A 22,819-nucleotide genomic window follows, 5' to 3' on the forward strand; every position below is an offset into this window, starting at 1 on the left:
AAAACATTAACATTCAGACACACAGCTTTATACAATGTACAGAATACATAAACATGACTCAGGAAAACGTGAATTTTGCAAAAGTTACATGTCATGAAAGTATTTTTTTCTTACAATATCTGACAGCAACAGAAGAGAAAAAAAATGATGTTTAGACCACAATTTAGCTTATAAGTTACTCCTTACAAGTTGCATAAAAATCCTTAAAAGACAGAAGGGGTTTCTGGTCTAGGTACCACCAATACATGTGCTTCCATATGAATCTGCTGATTTTTGAAGCCACAATTACCAGAACTGAGTACAAGTACAGACAACATGAGGATGTGCTACAAATACTATACTTTACCAAGCACTGCTGTAGTAATAAGTAGGTGCTGCACTAAGAGACTAGTATGAAAAATGGTACTGTATTAAATTAAACTTGTTACTAATAATTAATTTGGATGACAGTCAGTAAAGAGTAAACAGCCTTTTTATTTTTTCTTGAATCCTGGTTTTTGAAAGATTTGATATGTATAACTTTTTTTGAATTGTTACGTGTCTAAATAAATCAAAGCTAGATTATTAACTGCTTTCTTTGCTTTTCACGTTACTAAAGAAAATTATTGCATTCTCAACATTGTTAAAATATTCCACTTGTATCCTGTAGAGGGAGCAAGCGATGAGGAAGTTGACAGAGAGACGCCTTTACATATTAAGTTAAACAACATTTTTTTTATATTTAGTATATCTGTGATGAAAATACATTCATGGTAATAACCTTAAATAGTAAAGAATGAAATTCAATATTAAGAGAATATTTTAAACACTTCATGGTTTGTTTTGGACACTTAAAGCCCTCCTTGTCAGGTGACACATGAAAGTGAAACTGTTACAGCAGGATGTACGTTAAGAGAGAAAAACACAGTGAGTATCGCAATTTCACAGTCATCTTTGATAGCCAAAATCGATCCTGACTGGTTTCAAGTGAAGAACAACAAGAATCAGTATCAGATATTTTGAAAGTAGTTAAATGACATTAGGTAAAACAGTCTGTAAATGGTCAGATTCCTCATTTATTTCACTTTGCTTTAAAACAGTGCTCGTCTGGATTTGTTATGCTGTTTATGAATAATCTGTTTGTGTTTTAAAAATGTCAGTACGAAATTCTTTTTCATGTGTCCAGGTCAATGCTGTGGACTGACAGATGAGACAGAGGTGGATTTAAGAAAATTAACTGCTGAGATGATTCATAACTCACTCTGTGGATTAATATCTGTATCTGTGTTTAGATGAAACCATGGCCTTCAGCCATGACACACAGAAAAAGACAGTGAAGAGGTGAGAACTTGAAATGTTTCACATTTTTAATGTTCAGGAAAAAAATAAATGCATACTACAATAGCATTTTCATTTAAAGTCTGATTCAGGGGGGTGAATCAGATTTACCTGAACACATCGATGTGTCTTTGAGAAAACAACAACTGATGGATCTCTCAGATCTCTGCAGAGAGGAAGACTCTTCTGTTGAGCCCAGGTGAGATATTATCAGTGTTATATACACTATACTTTATTTATTTATATCTAAAGAAAACTTTAATCTTTTAACACTCAAGTCACAACAGACTCGTCAAGTGAAAGATGAACATTAAAGGAAAGTTGAAAGAGTAAATGTGTTTCTGTCAGAGCAGTGTGAGATAGTTTGTATTACTCTTAACAGTTTGTATTGCTCTTATTTTTCAGACTGTGGCAGAATGAATCTCCTGAACCCAGCTGTGTGTCCATCAAGAGTGATGTGTCAATGCATCAGCCGATTGGATTCAGTTTGGGAGACACAAGTTCTGCTGATCTGAGGTGTTGTTTAATTATATATATATATATATATATATATATATATAAAATATATACCATTAAAACTATAGACTGATCATCCCTTTCATTTCTTTCGTACAAAATCAACAGGGGATCATATAATTTAAAAAGTCTATAATGTCTATCAGTCTAGACAGAATAACAACAACAAAAGATCCAGAAAAAAAAAAATTCAAAAAGTTATGTTGATTTGCATTTTAATGAGTGAAATAAGTATTTGACCCCTTCACAAAACATAACTTAGCACTTGAGCCCAGGTGAAATATTTTTTTTATATAAAAAGAAAACTTTTAACTCTCAAGTCACAACAGACTCGTCAAGAGAAAGATGAACATTAAAGAAAGGTTGAAAGAGTGAATGTGTTTCTGTCAGAGCAGTGAGATATTTTCAGAAACAGTTTGTATTGCTCTTATTTTTCAGACTGTGGCAGAATGAATCTCCTGAACCCAGCTGTGTGTCCATGAAGAGTGACGTGTCAATGCATCAGCCAATTGGATTCAGTTTGGGAGACACGACTTCTGATCTGAGGTGTTGTTTAATTTACTAAAAAATAAAAAAGGATATACCATTAAAATTATAGACTGATCATTCCTTTCATACAAAATCAGCAGGGGATGAAATGTTTATTTGAACAGTGAGAGACAGAATAACAACAAACAATCCAGAAAAAAACTAATTAATAAAAAGTTATAATTTGATTTGCATTTTAATGAGTGAAATAAGTATTCACAAAACATGACTTATCACTTGGTGGCAAAACCCTTGTTGGCAAACACAGAGGTCAGATGTTTCTTGTAGTTGGCCACCAGGTTTACACACATCTCAGGAGGGATTTTGTCCCACTGCTCTTTGCAGATCCTCTCCAAGTCATTAAGGTTTTGAGGCTGACCTTTATCCGCATCCACAGAGTTTCTATTGGATTAAGGTCTGAAGACTTGCTAGGCCACTCCAGGACCTTAATGTGCTTCTACTTGAGCCCCTCCTTCGTTGCTTTGGCCATGTGTTTTGGGTCATTGTCATGCTGGAATACCCATCCACAACCCATTTTCAATGTCCTGGCTAAGGGTAGAAGGTGCATTTGTTCTGTCCCCGTAGCAGAAAAACACCATAATGTTTTCACCTCCATGTTTGACGGTGAGGATGGTGTTTTTGAGGTCATAGGCAGCATTCCTCCTTCTCCAAACACAGCAAGTTGAGTTGATGTCAAAGAGCTTGATTTTGGTCTCATCTGACCACAACACTTTCACCCAGTTCTTCTCTGAATCATTTAGATGTTCAGTGGCAAACTTTGGACTGGCATGTACATGTGCTAACTTAAGCAGGAGGATCTTGTGGATGCTGCAGAACTCTTGCATGGAGCCCCAGACAGAGGGTGATTGACAGTTATTTTGTGTTTCTTCCATTTGCGAATAATCACATCAACTGTTATCACCTTCTCACCAAGCTGCGATGGTCTTGTAGCTTATTCCATCCTTGTGTAGGTCTACAATCTTGTCCCTGACATCCTTGGACAGCTCTTTGGTCTTGGCATGGTGGATAGTTTGGAATCTGATTGATTGCTTCTGTGGACAGGTATCTTTTATTCAGGTAACAGACTGAGATTAGGAGCACTCTCTTAAAGAGTGATCTTGCTTATTGATAAGGGATCAACTACTTATTTCTCTCATTAAAAGGCAAATCAATTTACAACTTTTTTGTTAGTCTGTCTCTCACTGTGTGTGGGTGTGTGTGTGTGTGTGTGTGTGTGTGTACATTGATGTATATGAAGTATGTGAATACATATTTAAAGAAATATTCAATGTTTGTTTAACTACAGTCAAAAATATGAAGAACCAGAATCACATACATCAAAGAAGAACTTAGACTCCATTTTCAAGGTTGGTTTTGAGTGTGTGTCCCAACACAATAACCATCTGGGTAAAAGATAATTTGCAGGCTCTATAAAACAGATCAGTTAACACTAAAGTAGAGAAGTTGAATCCATATGTAACCTGACTGCTGCACAAAGATGAAGATCAATCTAGCAAACAGCCATTCCAGTCAAACTCCCTCTCTTAACCTGAGTATCTGTAGATGCTGATGTTTGAGCAAACAGTGAAAGTTATTAGCAGGTGTGATATAATTCAATGATGTTAATTGGTATTTATGTTTTTGACTAAACTACAAAAAAGAATTACTCTTGTGTATGGATTCTTTTGTTTCACATTCTTTGTGACAGGATGGAGGCTTATTGTTGGAATATTCACTATGATTTCAGGAGATTGAGCACAAAATCATTTCTGACTTAAAAAGTTTTAAGAGACTACTGACTCCAGATTACATAGAAAGCTCTGAAAGAGACCATTATGATGACGAGGGTCATAGCAGAGTCAGAGAGGGGCTTCTGAAGATCACACTGCTCATCCTGAGGAAGATGAACCAGACAGACCTTGCTAACACACTACAGACCAGTAAGAGCTTTGAATCAGCAGATTATAGCCTGTATTTTTATTATGAACTTTCTGTCTTCAGTCAGTAATGTTCCTGAATGTCATGACACATCTAACATATCAAACCTATAAAAAAATTCTTAATTAATTCCTTTTCACAGAACTGATGCCTGTGTATCAACAAAAACTCAAATCCAGACTACAGGACAAATATCAGAGAATCAGTGAAGGAATGTCCAATCATGGAGACTCAACACGTCTGAATGAGATCTACACAGAGCTCTACATCACAGAGGGAGACAGTGGAGCGGTCAATAATGAACACGAGGTGAGACAGATTGAGTCAGTGTCCAGGAGACCAGAGACACAGGAAACACCAATCCACTGCAATGACATCTTTAAACCCTCACCTGGACAACACAAACACATCAGGACTGTGCTGACTAAAGGAGTCGCTGGAATTGGAAAAACAGTCTCTGTGCAAAAGTTCATTCTGGACTGGGCTGAAGGAAAAGCCAACCAGGATGTTCATTTCATATTTCCACTTCCTTTCAGGGAGCTGAATCTGATACAGAAAAATCTCAGTCTTGTGGATCTTCTAAATCACCTTCACACAGAAACCAAAGAATTAAAGTCAGCAGACTATGAAGACTACAAAGTCATGTTCATATTTGATGGTCTGGATGAGTGTCGACTACGTCTAGATTTCCAAAGCAATCGGAGCTTGTCTGATGTAACAGAATCAGCCTCAGTGGATGTGCTGCTGACCAACCTCATCAAGGGGAATCTACTTATTTCTGCTCTCCTCTGGATCACCTCTCGACCAGCAGCAGCCAATCAGATCCCTCCTGAGTGTGTCGACCAGGTCACAGAGGTACGAGGATTCAACGACCCTCAGAAGGATGAATATTTCAGGAAGAGAATAAATGATCAGAGTCTCGCTGATAGAGTCGTCACACACATCCGATCATCAAGAAGTCTGTTCATCATGTGTCACATACCAGTCTTCTGCTGGATTTCAGCCGCAGTTCTAGAGAGGATGATGGGTAAAGCAGAGAGTGCAGAGATTCCCAAGAATCTCACACAAATGTTCACACACTTCCTGATCTTTCAGACCAAACTGAAGACACAGAAGTATGATGGGAATTATGAAATTGATCCTGATCAGTTTAGAAAGACTATTCTGTCTTTAGGAAAATTAGCTTTTGAACAGCTGGAAAAAGGGAACCTGATCTTCTATGAGGAGGACCTGAAAGAGAGCGGCATTAATTTCAGAGAAGTGTCAGTGTGCTCAGGAGTTTGTACCCAGATCTTCAGAGAGGAGTTTGGACTGCAGCTGGGGAGGGTGTACAGCTTTGTTCATTTAAGTATTCAGGAATTTCTTGCTGCTTTATTCAAGCTGCTGTCCTTTTCTGAACAAAACACAGGAATGACGAATGATTTCAAATTCCCAATGACCAGTTTACTGAAGGGAGAAGTGGACAAGGCCCTACAGAGTGAGAACGGATACTGGGACCTTTTCCTCCGATTCCTTCTAGGTCTCTCACTAAAGTCTAATCAGACTCTCTTACAAGGCCTCCTGAGAAACACAGAACGCAGCTCTGAAATTAATCAGGAAACAGCTGAATACATTAAACAGAAGATCAGAGAGAATCCATCTCCAGAGAAATTCATCAACCTGTTCCACTGTCTGAAAGAACTGAATGATCATTCACTAGAGCAGGAAGTCCAAACATACCTGAGCAGAACAGGTGACTATCGTCTCTCTGGAGTCAAACTGTCTGCTGCTCAGTGGTCAGCTCTGGTGTTTGTGCTGTTGACCTCAGAAGAGCCAGACGAGTTTATACTGAATAAATATGATCCATCAGAAGACTGTCTCCTGAGGCTGCTGCCAGTGATCAAAGCATCTAGAAAGGCTGAGTGAGTATGTTACAGTGTCTTCGTTCAACTGACTTTATTTTATCCATTATAGGCCTGTGTTTCTCTACACTGTTTCTGTATATTTTGACGTCTTTCTTATTTGACACACTCAGCTAACATAAAGCGCTCTGCTAATGACCTGATGTGTTGAATCAAGTATGTTTGATTAGAGAGATTCATCCAATCTGTGCAAAGTTGAGGTGCCTTCAGGAACAGCTTTGTGATCTCTGATATTACAAATATTGGATTAGGATCATTATCAATCACTTAAAAGTTACATTCAGGTTTGAAATAAATAAAAATAACTCAAATTCAATCTAATAATTTATAAGTTGTTAGAGAAATTGTTTCTTGGTGAAACTGTGAAAAAAAGTAAAAGATTTTTAGTCAATGCCATTTGAGGAATATACAGTATATTAGGGCTGCATGATATTGGGAAAAAATTACATTGCAATATATTTTTTTCCTGCGATATATATTGCGATGTGTACAAATTCATTTATGTTCGTCAGGTGTTTTGAACTGCTTAAAAATCAACTAATAATTATTCAATAATTGGGGTCATTTTGTAAGCATTTTCAAAGAATATTTTTTTAAAGTATAATCAAAACCCTGAAATAAAATACTTTTTAAAGCTTATTTTGGGTTGTTTCATAAACAGTTTGACTCACCTTATTCACTGTCAATTCAGGCAAATCAAGGCATTAATATGTTATGAAATTAATAATGAATGTTGCTTTTACCCTGATGAAAGGGAACTCATTTTGTGAATGAAAAGAGGACACTTCATTATCACACTAAGGAATTAACAAAATAAGCAATTTAACATTTTATTCAACAACTTCTTTTTTGAAAACAGATTAGTAAATATATTTTGTCACAAAAAACAAAAAAAAAACAACAACAAAAAAAACAGCTATGCACCAAACCCCAGAGTGGTAACAATTAAATTGTAATAAGATAAACTTAACTTGTTGTAATGACAATAACAAGTGTTGTTAACAATATTTATCTTACAATAAATAAAATATCAGAAGATTCTTTTTTTTTGTAGTTTTGCATACTTGTTTAGCCAAAATAAAACAAGTGTTGGTCATCAGCTAACAAAAAAGATTAAATTAAACTTTTCAACAACTCTATAAAAAAATTGGTTTCTTTCTCAGAACTGTTGCATGAAGTAAATATAAATATTCAAATACACCAATTTGGTGCTTCTGTATGCATTCATTTTCTCATTGAAGCGGTTGTTGCTGCATAATATTTCACTTGTGATGAAAGCTCAGTTTCCACTTGTGCCTTGCATTTGTTTTTCAGCTCTGGGATGGCAATTTGAGAAAAATAAGTGTGTGATGGCGTAACATAACGCTTGTCAAGTGAGCGGATCATGTTTGTAAAACCCTGCTTGGTGACCGTGTTTATTGGTTTATTGTCTTTCGCAAGATGAAATGTAATAGCATCGGTGACATCTTTCTGTCGCTTAGAGCCCTTCTCGTAAGGCGTCACACTGGCAAAAGCATTTGAAATAGTTTTTTGCTTTGGACGGCAATCTGATCTGGCTTCGCATTCGTCATACAGTGCTTTGTGGTGCCTACAAAATTCGCAGTGTTTCCGCGAGTTGTGGCAACAACTGCCAGGCACTCCCGACAAAGCACCTGTTTTTGGTCAGCATCATCCTTTTTGTATCCAAAATACTTCCATATGACCGACATTGCGTTTCTTTTTGCAACCAAATCGTCCATTTCGGCGCTTTTCTCCCGTCCTGCGCTCATTTCGTCATGCGCATGCAGAGACTGCATGCATGAAGTAGGTGAAGCAACGTGTGCTTTGTAGTTTTTAAAGAACCCTTAAATATGAGTTAATTACTTTATATTAGACAAATATAGATCTGTACATTTTTAAATCAGACACACATAAAAAAAAATTTTTTTTGCCCTGCATCGTGACTGCCACGATGTGACTACTGCGCATGCGTGCATCGCGATGACGATGCTGAAACGATGCATCGTGCAGCCCTACAGTATATACAGTCAACAATGTTTTGGTCTATGCTGTTTTCAGTTGATGAATGAACAGTGCACCTCTCATCCAATAAATCGCAATGAAACAGTAAATACTGTTTTGGTGCTTTTTAATGTGGCGTGATAGATTGTTGTAGCTTCTGTGTAGTCGCCTGTGCGTAATCAAACGCATCTAGTGCTCTGCTACACTGGAGCATTCGCATTCGCCACCATCTGGACAGGGGTGGGAATTACAGCTACAAATTACAATAGATCCCACTCAGTGTAATCTGTCAAAGTTCACCCACTGCGCTCTTAGAATAATTTTCTTTTCGACTCGACCATTCCCGTTAAAAGTTAGATCTCGTTTCCAGAATCTCACTTAACTCACTTAAATCTCATTTAATCAGTAGGAAACAATACCGAGTACATAAAAGTTTTTTTTTTTTTTTTCAGTACATCCAATAAATTTCCATGTTCCACTTTTTTGGCCTTGCCACAACACACCAGCAAAAGTGATTACCATGAATGTGTCAGGGGAAATAGTAAGGAGATATTTAAATTATTTATTTATAAATCTCCTCATTGGATGCGCCTTTAGAGAGTAATGAATCTCCACGGATTAGCTACATAATGAAAGAGTTTTGTTTTCGATTTGTTTTATTTTCTCAAAGTAATTTAAAGCTTTCTACATATATATTTATCATGTCTGTGATGCTGAGTTTTATTAGCTGAGTTTCGGTTCTTTTTGAGACTGCAGAAAGTGCATCATGTTTGTTTTATTTATTTTATAAAACGATTGGATATGATATAATAGCGCACATTAAGTTAAATGTTTAAATTATTGTTATATGCTTTAACTGTTTTAAATCTATAAATTTTATTTTAGCCAAATCGTGATTTGAGAACGCAAAATTGATCAAACATAGATTATAATTAACTCACTGTCTAACGCTGGCCACTTGGTCATTACTTTAAGAAACAAAAGCTTATATTTAATGAGACCTTGCCAATAAAATACATGAAGCAGAAAGCATTGGTTCATGCATGCAGCTCGTGCATAACAGTCCTGAGCGTAGGCCGTACAGGTGCTCGATAAGAATAAGTAAATCGCAGATATGCTATTCAGAAAGAACTTCAGGAACAAGATAATGTTACCGCTCGCTCCCGTTCAAATTACGCCAGAGTTACCGACCGCTACCATTTTGTTTGGAAATGTATTCCCATGGTGCAGACCTGTAATTCCGGGAATACTGCTTGAGAATACTGTAAAGAAAGCTGACTTTCTTGAGAGAGATTCACAAGGATTAGAATGAAGCCGGAGTTAACGCATTAAGAGTCATTATGCTCAGACGTCTATAGGAAAAGGACTACCAAGCCACTTCTGAATACAGAAATAAGTTCAGAAGCATCTTACCTGGGCTAAGGAGAAAAAGAACTATGGTGAATGTGTGAACATACTTTTATCTTTTCAGATAAAAGTAAATGTTCCATTTCATGTTGAAATCATGGTCCTAGAGTCAGAAGGAAGACTGGAGAGACACAGAATCCAAGCTGCTTTAAGTCCAGTGTGAAGTTTCTGAAGTCAGTAATGATTTGGGGTGCCGTGACATCTGCTGGTGTTGGTCCATTGTGTTTTATCAAGTGCAAAGTCAGTGCAGCCATCTACCAGGAGATTTTGGAGCACTTTATTCTTCCATTTGCTGACAAGCTTTTTGGAGATGCTGATGTCCTTTTCCAGCAGGACTTTAACCTAAGCAAATTTATTGTCATTTGCACAGGTACATTGAAAGACGCACAAGAATTCTGATGTGCTTGTACTACAGAGTCAAAAGAAGTAATTTTTTTTACAGTGGAACAATTTTACCAAGGACCAGTAACATTACACAGTGATATTACACACACACACACACACACACACACACACACACACACACACACACGACAAATAACAGTTTACATTCATTTAAATAATAATTATCCGTTATAAAAGAACACTACGGGATGGAATATTTCTTTCCCTCATTAATATTCTGTGCCACTAGCCTAATAGTGGCTGGAAAGAAACAGGCACGCATTGTGGGTGCTGATACTTACAGGCCTGCGCTATCTCAAGTTATAGCCTGTATCCACCTACTTGAACAGAGCATAAGCTGGGTGGTGTCTGTCCCTAAGAATGCTCTGTGTCTTTCTCCTGCAGCACTATGTATAAATAGTGTCCATAGAAGGGAGGTTAGAACTAAGGACTCTCTCTGCAGTTCTTATGACCTGTTGCAGTGATTTCTTCTCAGCTAGAGTGATGTTGCTCTCAACAAGGCTTCTATAGACATTGGATGAGGGGCGGACATCTCGGCCCAGCTGAGGTTCTCTGAGATGTGAAGTATTGAGTGCATAAATAAACATACTTTAAAGAACTTTTCTGTTTTGCACATCCATTGATCTTGGGAAATATTCTAATATTTTAAAATACTGGATATTTACTTTCATGAGCTGTACGCTCTATAATCCAAATTAAAACAAAAACTTGAGATATATTTTATTTTACATGTAATAAATCTAGAATATATGAAAGTAGAAATATATGAAGGTTTTGAAATAAGTTACAAACCAAAAATGAACTTTTTCAGGATATTCCATTTTTTTAAGATGCACCTATATATATTGGTTCTGTCAAAGTTAGTCTATTAATGCATACAATTACTTTTTCCAGTTTAACTGTTTTTTTTTATAAAATGAGAAATGTGTTGCTTTCTCATTTTTCTGCTTTCAGTATTAAGTCAGGAAAAGAAATGATCACGATATACACTGGCCTCTAAAAGCTTGCATTCTGCAAGTGAAGAGCGTATTATTGTTCATACCAAAGAGACACAAAATCACTTTCACAAACTTTTACATTAACTGTTCCCTCCTGGTGAAATGACCTTAGCCATCTTCAAACTCTAGCACTCTATTCTATTTCTATTCTCAATTCTATTTTTTGAAAAAAAAACTTGACCCTTTAGGACTTGCACTCTATTCATTTTCTAACTGCTTGTTTTCTTAAAAACAGTACTGCTCCACTATAAGCAGGCTGATTACAAATTGAAATACAAAAATTTGTTGAGTCAAACCAAGTAATTTGTCAGCGCCAATAGCCTTGTGGGTGGCGTGCTGACATACAGCATTGTTGCGCTCTGGGTCCTGGGAGGACCTTTCCCGATCATGCCCCTATCTCTCTCCCACTTCGCTTCCTGTCATGTCTGATCTGTCCTATCACAATAAAGGCAAAAATACCAAAAATAAATCTTAAAGAAAAAAATCTGAAGTAATTTCAGTTTGAGTCTGAAGTCTATTAAAATGGGATTTGACTCTGAGTCACTCAGACTCAGTGCCTGCTTTAATAATTAGTAATTATGATCTGTTTTTTTCTCAGCAATTACATTGGACACAAGAGGCAAGCACTAATAACCCCTCTTTAATTTTCTGTTTATTCTCTGCAGTCTTTCCCGCTGTTTTATTACACAGGAAGGCTGTGCTGCTCTGATTTCAGCTCTGAGATCAAACCCCTCACACCTGAGAGAACTGAATTTGAGCCGTAATAAACCAGAAGACTCAGGAGCGAAACTGCTCTCTGCTCTACTGGAGGATCCAAACTGTTACCTGGAGAAACTACAGTGAGTTTCATCACATCTCAGTAACTCTTTTGTAAGTTTTGGAGTAAAAAGTAGCAGTAGTTTTGTCTGCTGCTCTCTCATCCTCAGTTCAAACCCTTTTAAAAAAAATTAATAAATAAATAAATAAAATTTAAAATTTAATAAATAAAAGTAAATAAATAAATAAAAATAATTTAATTGGCATCTTATCAATATTGCTATATTTTTATGGAGCCTTTTTTTCAACACCAGCATTTTAGAGTTTGTCTTTAATATCACAGCAACAGTGACTGCTAGAATCTATTAGTGCTTCTCTCATTACTGCACACCAGTACAATCAAGTGAAAGACACGTCTCCTCAGTTATCAGACAAATGAATACTCAATAAAAATTAAAAAGATTAACCAGTATGGGGCAAAAGGTTCACAATACTGGTAAAATTATTTAAAAAACTGATACAAAGTAATGTTTTACATAATATCTAAGTTGATTCTTGTTTAAATCCCACTGAGCAATGTTTGTACCATATTCTGCTTTGATAAAATGATTTACTTTTATTCACGGCGTACATTGCAAAATGGATTTCTAATAAAAGAAATACAGGTATTTTTCATTATAAAGAAAAAGATTGTGAAAGATTCCTACACTGCTTGAAGATCCCATAATAATTTAATAGGGATTTACAGCATTTCAATTAAATAATTGTTTATCTTTGAGAGATATCATATTTTTAAATTGGATTTTGCATAAAAAAATATGATGATTATCTCTTTTTAACCCCAAATACCATCCTTTTTAAACATTTCAGTTACTGAAAATCTGTTGATTTAATTATCTATAATGGCTGTATGTTGAGTAATTTTCAGAGGGGACAGAAAATTGACTACTCTAAAATATAACCAAGTTTCATTTCTATTGTATTGTCCCTTGAGAAGATATACTAAAATGGATGCTGTAATGTGAGGGGTGAACTCACTTTTGTGAAATACTGTACATAGCATTGCTCTTTTGTTGATTTTGATTGCTTCCATTGTACAAAATTTTAAGTTGCTTTGGATAGAAGCGTCTGCTAAATGACTAAACATTAGAGTATTTACGTAAGGAACAGCATCCATAAATGATCCTTTCCTTTGTATTTTCCAAATTTACCTGCCCTCTCAACCGCCCCACAATCTTAAAAAACGCCAAAGTAATATGTCATAGTTATACTTTAATGTTACTCATTATATTTTAACATTGTTGCCTATATAGTACTACAAAAGGTTTGAAGAATGAAAAAAAATAAACTAGTTCAGTAATGAGAATTATGTGGGTAGAGTGCATTTAGTTTGTGCATTAGTTTCTTAGCTTGTGCTGTCAAGTTCAAATCTCTATAGCACCAATCCTACAGAAAAAAGTTGTGCTCAACACAATCTCACCCCAAAACTAACAAAATCTCAGAGATCATTCATGTTCTTCACTTGCAGGATGAGGAACTGTAGTATTGGAGAGGAAGGCTGTGCTGCTCTGATTTCAGCTCTGAAGTCAAACCCTTCACACCTGAGAGTACTGGATCTGAGCGGTAATAAACCAGGAGACTCGGGAGTGAATCTGCTCTGTGGTCTACTGGAGGATCCACACTGTAAACTCGAGAAACTCTGGTGAGTGTTATTATATTATTGAACACAAAAACTGTGAAAATACTGCCAAACAAAAACATTTTGTGTTTAAAGGATAGTTCACAGAAAAATGAAAATTCTGACATCACTTTTCTGATCTTCAAGTCATTTTAAAACAGTACGACTTTCTTCCGTGAAAAATAAAAGATATTTTCAGAAAAGTTTTTTTTTTTTTGTCCACAAAACTTTGGATGCCAACAGTATTCATAATATCATCTTTTGTGTTTCACAGAAGAAAGAATTACTTTCAAGGATGTAAATTAAGATATTTTTTAGTTTTGGGTGAACAGTATCATCAAGAATCAAATGTAAAGGACCGAATACAATGATTATACTGAATGTGTCCAAAACAAATGTATGGTTGTATATAAATGGATACATTTTGACAGTAACATACTGTTTTCCAATAAACAGTGCATTCTGGGTATTATTTGACATTTTCGAGAACATTACAGCACATTAACAGTGTTCAAAGTCGACATTCAGAGACTGTTTCAGATCACACCCTAATCCCTCATTCACTTTTATCTTCATATGTTTACTAATATAGTCCACCTAACAGAATGAAAACAAATGAGTGAATTCAGATTCTGATGAACAGCTGCTGCATGTTAACAAGCAGAAGAAAAGAGCAAGAAATGAAACTACAAACAGCATTACCAGCTTCACGCATTACAGTTTGACTTTATATCTGTTATATATAGGTATGTTCACGCAATATCGGAATTCCCGTAATTATGAGATTCCAACAAAAAAAAGCATTCACGTCCTCATAGATCTTACAGTAATTACAACTTGTGAACTGGGAGTCTTCTGAAAGGTATGACTTGCGACTGCTGTATCACCTGATCAACGTAGGCTCTGTTTAGGCGTTGATAGTGTTGCCATAGAAAAGTATAATTCCGAGTCTGAGAACGCCACGTGTTGTAATCTGACTAATCTCGAAATTAGGGTAATTACAGTATGGTGTGAACGCAGCAATTTTCAAAAAAAAAAAGAATTAAGAGAAGTTTAGATATTTTATTGAAAACATTTCGTTTGACCTCACCATTATGGCGATCAGGGTTTGCTTTAGTTGGGCTTAGTCTTGACCCTTTGATTTTTAATGTTAGATTCTTCTGGCTGTTGTAACTTTGTAAAGCACATTTGGTGACAATCAAAAGCTTAAAATATGTAATAAACTATTAAGTGTCCTTTTTTTATTCTTACTGTGTGCTTTTATTATTGCATTTGTTTTTGTGTTGAGTAATAGTAGCGTCTTTTGTGATGTTCAGAGTTGATCTGCTATTTTGTTGATTGTCACCGTTGTTGATATTCATATGCTGATTCTTGATGTCTGTGTTTCATAGAATTTCAAAGCTTTTTTGATGTGAGTGACGTTTAACTATTTCATAACCAGTGTTGCCACAGTTACTTTGAAATAGTAATCGAATTACTGACTACTGATTACTCCTTTCAAAAGTAACTTAGTTACTTTTAAAATAAACTAATCAGTAAAGTAACTAAGTTAGATTACAAGTTACTTTATTAGTTACTTTCAGCGGCTGCCAATAACACCCCCCCCCCCAAACATAAAAACGACAACCGGTTTTGCCAATGCTTACTTTATTGTTGGTGCATTTTAACAGTAACATCAACAATGACTGTTTACATTGACACCAGTAATCTAATTAATGACCTTATTCTGAATAAGACAATAATATGATTAAGCTGTTTACATGAGTTGCTTTTAGAATATTCCTTTCATGTTCCCGTTTTACATGTTATAGTGCATAGATCGATTAATGAATCACATTATTACGTCCACACGTGACGCTATCAGTTCATCTTCGTTATAGACGTTTAGGACAATATAACGTTGCAATCAAATTATTAATAATATAAAAATAATAAATGCTTCCCGTGACTTGCCTGGAACGCTACAAAGTCCTTTTGAAGACGTGATTTACGAGCTCAAAATCCTGCCTGGAACGCAGCATTAGTGTGTATCCTGTCGCAAAATGTGGCGAAAAGTCTTACACAAGGGGAATAGTGTGATCAAGGTGTGTACATGTCTTTTATAATGCGACTAAAATAGGAATACTCCACCTGTCTTAATTCGATTTGTGTTTACTCCGATTATGACTTTAGTCGGATTAAATTAATAAAAAATATCAGTTTAAATGGTTGCTTCTTAATCAAAGTATTGTTTTAATCGCGTTAAAATCGGAATATTGTTGTCCATGTAAACGTACTCAATGTATCTCCTGACATTTTAAGTTGAACTTAAAAAATATTTCCTGACAGAAATACACGTTTGTATAAAAATAAAGACAGTCTTTCTTGACTTCATTTAACATACGTATACGTCACGTAGCTAGATAACACTTTGTCGCCAGCACAAAGTGTACAACAAACCTTAATATTATCATCTTTGGCTGATACAAACTCAAAATGACTATATTTCCAGCTAGAAAACGTATATCTCTCTCCTCCCTCCATTGTTGTTCGTGTGTCGCTAGCCACGGTGCTTGGTAGGTGAGTTGTCCTGAAAATATGACCTGTCGCATATGTGACGTCACTCCCGAGACGCAAGAAGAAACCAAATAGGTTTTGCTTAAAAAAAAGAAAAGAAATAGTAACGCTGTTAGAAGTGTGACGTGTTGGACGGACGAGATGAGAGACGAGGAGTACAATATACACTATTTTAATATAATCTTCTGATACACAAGCAGGAACACAGATCACTTCCACACACGATCAACATGTAACAATTAAAGACCAACATTAAATCTTCTTCTTCTTCTTCTGTTTAATTGGCGGTTGGCAAACAACGAATGGTGTGCATTACCGCCACCTTCTGAAAAGGAGTGTGGATCTGGACTACTTACTCTCTATAATAAAAATAATACAGCAATTATATTCTCCTTAGTAGACCCGTTTCTCTTAGGAAAAGGAACAGATAACTGTAGCATGTTTCTTCAGACTGTCTCTGTAATAATACTCTAAGCCTTAAGGGTATTTGTTCAGCTTCAAGGCACCTAAGTAACTTCTGCCTCTCATACTGGTACTTATTACAGGATTCTATCACATGCTCTATTGTTTCTTGAGTATTGCAATCACTACACGTGCCATCAGCATGTTTTTTCATTAAAAACAAGGTGCTGTTCAAACCTGTATGGCCTAGCCTCATCCTAGAGATCACATCTTCTTCCTGTGTATTCCTATGTAAGTTTCTGCACCCTCCCACATTCTTTTGAATATTGTAAAAGTGTCTACCAGTTGGTTCACTGTCCCACAACTTCTGCCACTTTCCTCTCAGTTTATCCTTAACAATACTCTTAATTTTTTAGCCTTACTGTATTTAATTTCTATATCAATACTAGATCGCTCTGTAGCTTTTTTAGCATACTGATCTGCCAACTCATTCCCTGTAACTCCAATGTGAGCTGGTACCCACAAAAGTGTGACACTGATTCCTGACTTCTGCAGATTGCTTATTAATTGAGCTATGTCTAGTACAATATCCTGCCTTGACTGAGACTGTAGGTTTAAACATGAACTCAGGAAACAAACAGACTTATAAATGGTGACTAATAATTAAACACAGGTGATGGGGATAATGACAACGAGGGCTAAACCAAATCACACAGATCAACGGGTAAAGACAAATGGGATAAACCAATGACAGAACTTTGACAAACGGACAGTGGCTTGAACAAGTAACTTTAATTTGATAACTGGTATGGAAATAGTAACGCGTTAAATTAGTCGTTACTGGAAAAAGTGGTCATATTAGAGTAACGTGCTACTAAGTAACGAGTTACCGTCATCACTGTTCATAACAGCCTGCTCATTAGTTTACTCTAGTGTGTTATTGTAACATTTCTTTTTAGCAATAAAAGAGACACTGGATATTCAATTGAGATTAGCAAAACACAATTAAAAATACTACGTTTTGCCACAACAAATGTGTTTAAAAACACACCCAAAGAAAAGTTAATGTTAAAAAGTCAAGGGTCAAGAGTCCAACTAATGCAAACACTCATCTCCATCAAGGTAGTGTCAAACAAAACAAAACATAAACATCTAAACCTGTTAATTCTCAGTATGAGCTTCTGTAAACATCTGACAGAAATAAAGTCAATCCAGTAATAAGTGAAGATGGTATTGCTGATTTAGGAGTTGTTTAATCACTTATTTTCACTGAAATATTAGTGAAGGTATATAGAAAAATTGCAAAGTCATGAACTGATAAGCAGAGTAAATATTAACCTGAACTATTAGTATGTGTTTCTGCACAATAGAGATCTGTTAGTTTAAGGGTGTACTCACACTAGGCAGTTTGAACCGTGCCCGAGTGCGTTTGACCACCAAAGCGCGGTTCGTTTGACTAGTGTGAGTGCTCCGAACCGTGCCCGGGCGCGGCTCGATTAGCCGTCCCTGGCCCACTTGGAAGAGGTGGGCCAGAGCACGGTTCAGTTGGACTCGGGCGCGGTTCGCATGCAGTGTGAGCGCTAACCGTGCTGGAGCACGGAACAGGACGCGTGATGTCGCGTTTTTGCGAGGTAATCAGCGTTTTTATGGTCCATAATCAAAGCTGCAAAGTCCTTGCTGCACTTCAGCTGGTAATTAAAAACCTCCCCGTACGAACAGCAAGATTGCGCGGAAATTTTCGTGCCACAAAGGCGAAAGACCTGTTTAATAATAGGCTGTGAGAGGGCTTTGGACCACCGCGGACCAAACGATTTAAAATAATTATCCACAAAGTAAACTATTTCGCATTCAGCACTAGCGTTGCTCTTCCTGTTTATCCTGAAACCATCGCAACATAATGACGTAAGCGTGCTCCGGCACGAATGCTGAAACCCTATGTGAGTGCAGGCCTGAGGGGGAGTGGGGAGGGGGGACAATCGTACTCGAGCCCGGTTCACAGCAACCGTGCCTAGTGTGAGTACACCCTAATTTAGTTTTGTGGGTCATAATTGTGCTGGAGATTAGAGCCTGTACATCAGTCAATGTTGAGCCACAAACACTGATGTTCTACTGCTTTACTTAAAGGCAGTAAGTATGGTGTTGTTGATGCAGTGATGGTCTACTTTAGTACATACATGTGTGTTATTGTTAGCTAATGATGAACTGCAACAATTTGAGTTAGCCAAGTTTTTAATTATTTCACTAGTACACATTAAGTGCTTGCAGCTTTATATAAAAAATAATAATAATTGTTTCTGGACTAAAATGAAATAAGTTAATAGTACTAACACCCTATGAATTCTAGTTAACTCGAACAGTTTGAAGCAATTGGATTTCCAAATAAAATTAGTTAATTTCCATTGTAGTATTACGGTAATATACTGTACAAATGAAAAGCTGTAAATGAACAAATACATCAACCCTGCTGCCAGTATTTTACTGTTGTTTTACAGCTCATGTTTTTGCAGTGTATATTTTTTTAGTTCACAGTATAGTAAAAATTGTCCTGTAAATTAAGAGTAAAATCCTGGCAGCACATTTGCCTGTAGTTTTAAGACTTGAAAATTTTAATCAGTTTGAAGGTTATTTATATAAGGGGAACCGCACACATAAATGCTACTTTTTCCACTGTCAGGTTTGCACCTCTCACTCTAAGATTCATCTTTGAGTAATTGATTTTATTCTCCTTGAATTATTATTGTTTAATTATTGCCTGACAAATAAAATTTTAGATTTGATTTAATAACGCTCCTGAAATCATTATGAGTAGTAGATCAACGAGAGGCTGATGTTTCTTCAAATCTGTGTCCAAGAACAGACTAAAGGCTCATGGATGAATGGAGCAGTAGGAACGCCATCAGAGACCTTTTGATTTCTCTCTAAGTCTCACTGACTTAGCAAGTTTTACCAAAGTGACCTAAAAAAATTACACTTTTGGTCCTAAACAAGCAGTAGTTGGCCGACTTAAAGACATAATTTAACCATGCACAAGTTCAGATTGGCGAGTTTGTGATTGTGAGATCCATGACCTCCAGTCAGTGTGAGATTTAAATGTGACAATGGGTCCCTGATAAATGAATAATTGAAAGTATCCACCTCATTCTTTAACGCAGCAGTAAGCCTATGGGTGAGACTTCCAGGTAATTAGCCGCTATAGGGAAATAACCAGAAGAAGGGGCAATACAATTTATACTGCGTTCACGACATATCGTAATTACCGTAATTTCGAGATGACAACACGTGACGTTCTACTCGGAGCTGTTCACGTCCTCGGACTCGGAATTATGCTTCTCCTATGGCAACACTAGCAATGCCTAAACAGAGCCTGTGTTGGTCAGGAGGTACAGTGGTCACGTGGTACAAGTCTTAGCTCTCAGAGAATTCCGATATGGCGTGAATGCACTTCTAAACTCAATTGTAACAAATTAAGTGAACTTTGCACAAGCACAAGTAAAAGATATGTCATAGTTATACTATAATGTTACTCTTATTTTTAAATTATCTATAACCTATATGGTACTATAAACTAGTTCAGCATTACAATCAGGAATCATGTGGGTAGAGTGCATTTAGATTAACTTAGCCGCTGGCAAGTTAAAATCTCTATATCCTGGTGTATAAAAAAAGTAGTGCTCATACAAACACACTCTCACCCTAAAATTTAAACACCATCTCAGATCATAAATGTTCTTCACTATCTGTAGGCTGAGTTACTGCAGTATTGAAGAGGAAGGCTGTGCTGCTCTGATTACCGTTCTGAGATCAAACCCCTCACACCCGAGAGAACTGGATCTGAGAAAAAATATACCAGGATTCTCAGGAATTAAGCTGCAGTTTGCTCTACTGGAGGATCCACACTGTATGCTGAAGAAACTACAGTAAGTTATTGAGTCAATTATTTCATTTATTTTATCTTCTATTAAAGCAGTTCTTAGTGTATTTTATCTTTCTCTTTATTGTACAGTATTTGACAGTGGAAACTCCACACGCTCAAAACGACACATCCTGAACAAGACTTTCACCTGGACAAATGCTGATACTGATCCAGCAGTTTCATATGTGATTTTGTTTTTCCTTTTCATTCATCCTAGATTTTTTCCAGTCTTATGGGAACATTTTAGGAAGATTGGACATACTAACTGCACTGTAACATTTTCCATTAAATTCCAGGTTAATAATGGCACACTGTAAAACTTTTAACTGTAAATTTGTAGTTGTCAGGATTATTAGTCTTGTCTGTCTTGTCTTCCTTGTGTTTTCCCCCCTATGTTTCCTATGCATTTGGTTTATTCCATGTTGTCCCCTTTGGTTTTGTATTCTTTTGGTTTAGTCTTGCCCTTATTTGTATTTCATTTACATTTACATTTACATTTATTCATTTGGCAGACGCTTTTATCCAAAGCGACTTACAATTGGGAATACAACAAATGATTCATCCTAAGGAGGCAGACCGACATAGGAAGTGCTCAAAAACACCATATGTCAGGCGTTGTTAGATGAGTACGGGCTAGAAAGGGAAGATCAGGAAAGAGACGAGAAGATTTTTTTTTTTTCAGATAGTCAGATAGTGTCGAAAAAGATGGGTTTTCAGCAGTCGCTTGAAGACAGTAATGGAGTCAGCGTTTCGGATGGGGGTGGGAAGATCATTCCACCAGGCAGGGACATTGAAGGAGAATGTTTTGGAAAGTGATTTCGTGCCTCTCTGTGGTGGTACAATAAGGCGTCTTTCACTAGAGGATCTCAGACTTCTGGAGGGAGTGTAGATGCGTAGTAGTGAATGGAGGTAGGCCGGTGATGAGCCGGTGGCTGTCCTATAGGCCAGCATCAGTGTCTTGAATTTGATGCGTGCTGTAACCGGTAGCCAGTGCAGGGATATGAAGAGAGGTGTGACATGGGCCTTCTTGGGCTCATTGAAGACGAGCCGTGCTGCTGCATTCTGAATCATTTGTAGAGGCCTGATTGTACATGCTGGAAGACCAGCTAAAAGAGCATTGCAGTAGTCCAGCCTGGAAATGACCAGGGCCTGGACGAGGAGTTGTGCAGCATGCTCTGTTAGGAAGGGCCTGATCTTTCTGATGTTGTGCAATGCAAACCTGCAGGATCGAGCAGTTTTAGCTATGTGTTCTTTAAAAGTCAATTGGTCATCAAAGATTACACCAAGATTTCTGGCTGAAGTCGATGGGGTAATTGTTGATGAACCTAACTGGATGGAGAAGTCATGTTGTAAAGTTGGAGTGGCGGGAAAGACAAGGAGCTCAGTTTTAGCTAGATTGAGCTGAAGATGGTGTTCCTTCATCCATGCAGAGATATCCGCCAGGCAGCCAGAGATCCTTGCAGCTACTGATGGATCATCTGGTTTGAAAGAAAGATAGAGCTGTGTGTCATCAGCATAGCAATGGTAGGAGAAGCCATGTGCCTGTATGATGGGGCCCAGAGATGTAGTGTATATGGAGAAGAGGAGGGGTCCAAGAACTGATCCCTGAGGAACCCCAGTGACCAGTTGATGAGTTTTGGAAACCTCCCCTCCCCAGGCCACTCTGAAAGACCTACCAGAGAGATAGGATTTGAACCAGAGAAGTGAAGTCCCTGTGATGCCCAACGATGAGAGGGTATTTCCCCCTCATTTACTCGTTTGTAACCACTCCCCTGTTCTTTGTATAAATAGTTCATTGTGACTCACTCCAATTGTCCGTCAATGATCGTTACTTCTGTTTTGTTTTGCTCTATGTTCTACATTTATTTTCATAATAAATATCAGTGTTTAATTTACTCCAGTTCCAGCTTTTTCATCTCCACTCCACTACCTGCTATATTTGTGACAGTAGTAATTAATTGGCATTAACTTCACCTATAAAGTACTGTATATTTTTAGTTTTTTTTTTGTTTTGTTTTTTGCTGTATAGAGAATTACATTGAGTTAAAGTTCTCCAGTAAATTAACAGTAAAATACTGGTAGCACATTTGCCTCTAGTTTACTATAATTTTACAGTTCTTTAGCCACTTTACAGTATATTACTGTAATTACCTACAGATCTGGCCATTAAAAATTCGTCTATTTTCACGCGGCAGCCTGCAATTCGGCACGCGTGGTCACGCGTCTGCCTGCAGGCGCTTTTTCAGATTTTTTTTACAACGTTGTTGCGCTTCATATAATATCCACCAGGTGGCACAAGGAACACCATTCTGTAGCCAAACCCTGCACAAAGAGGGCTATTTGGACAGTATTTGTTATGTCTGTTTCAATATCTGGCGCCATAATCGGTTATTCATTCTGTATGTAACGGCAAAGTATTTATAATTTTGTTTCTTTTTTATTAAGTTAATTTAGAAAAAAAAAGTTTGGAGCATTTTTGTTCGTTAAACGTAAGCTTTTTGTT

The 22,819-nt window shown here is 36.9% G+C and overlaps 1 protein-coding gene across 1 annotated transcript; it reads left to right on the forward strand.

Annotated features, from left to right (window-relative positions):
- The first annotated feature begins 896 nt into the window (after positions 1 to 896).
- LOC141325670 (NACHT, LRR and PYD domains-containing protein 3-like) lies at positions 897 to 22,211 on the forward strand. Its single transcript, XM_073834431.1, has 12 exons — positions 897 to 1,022; positions 1,166 to 1,320; positions 1,400 to 1,516; positions 1,723 to 1,833; positions 2,272 to 2,379; positions 3,668 to 3,728; positions 4,109 to 4,301; positions 4,442 to 6,200; positions 11,677 to 11,850; positions 13,296 to 13,469; positions 20,147 to 20,320; positions 20,407 to 22,211. Exons 2-12 carry the CDS (start codon positions 1,280 to 1,282, stop codon positions 20,411 to 20,413), a joined length of 2,919 nt encoding a protein of 972 aa, XP_073690532.1. The 5' UTR covers positions 897 to 1,022; positions 1,166 to 1,279; the 3' UTR covers positions 20,414 to 22,211.
- Positions 22,212 to 22,819: the final 608 nt, after the last annotated feature.

The sequence above is a fragment of the Garra rufa genome, chromosome 2 (genome assembly GCF_049309525.1).
Source record: "Garra rufa chromosome 2, GarRuf1.0, whole genome shotgun sequence".
NCBI classification, from domain to species: Eukaryota; Metazoa; Chordata; class Actinopteri; order Cypriniformes; family Cyprinidae; genus Garra; species Garra rufa.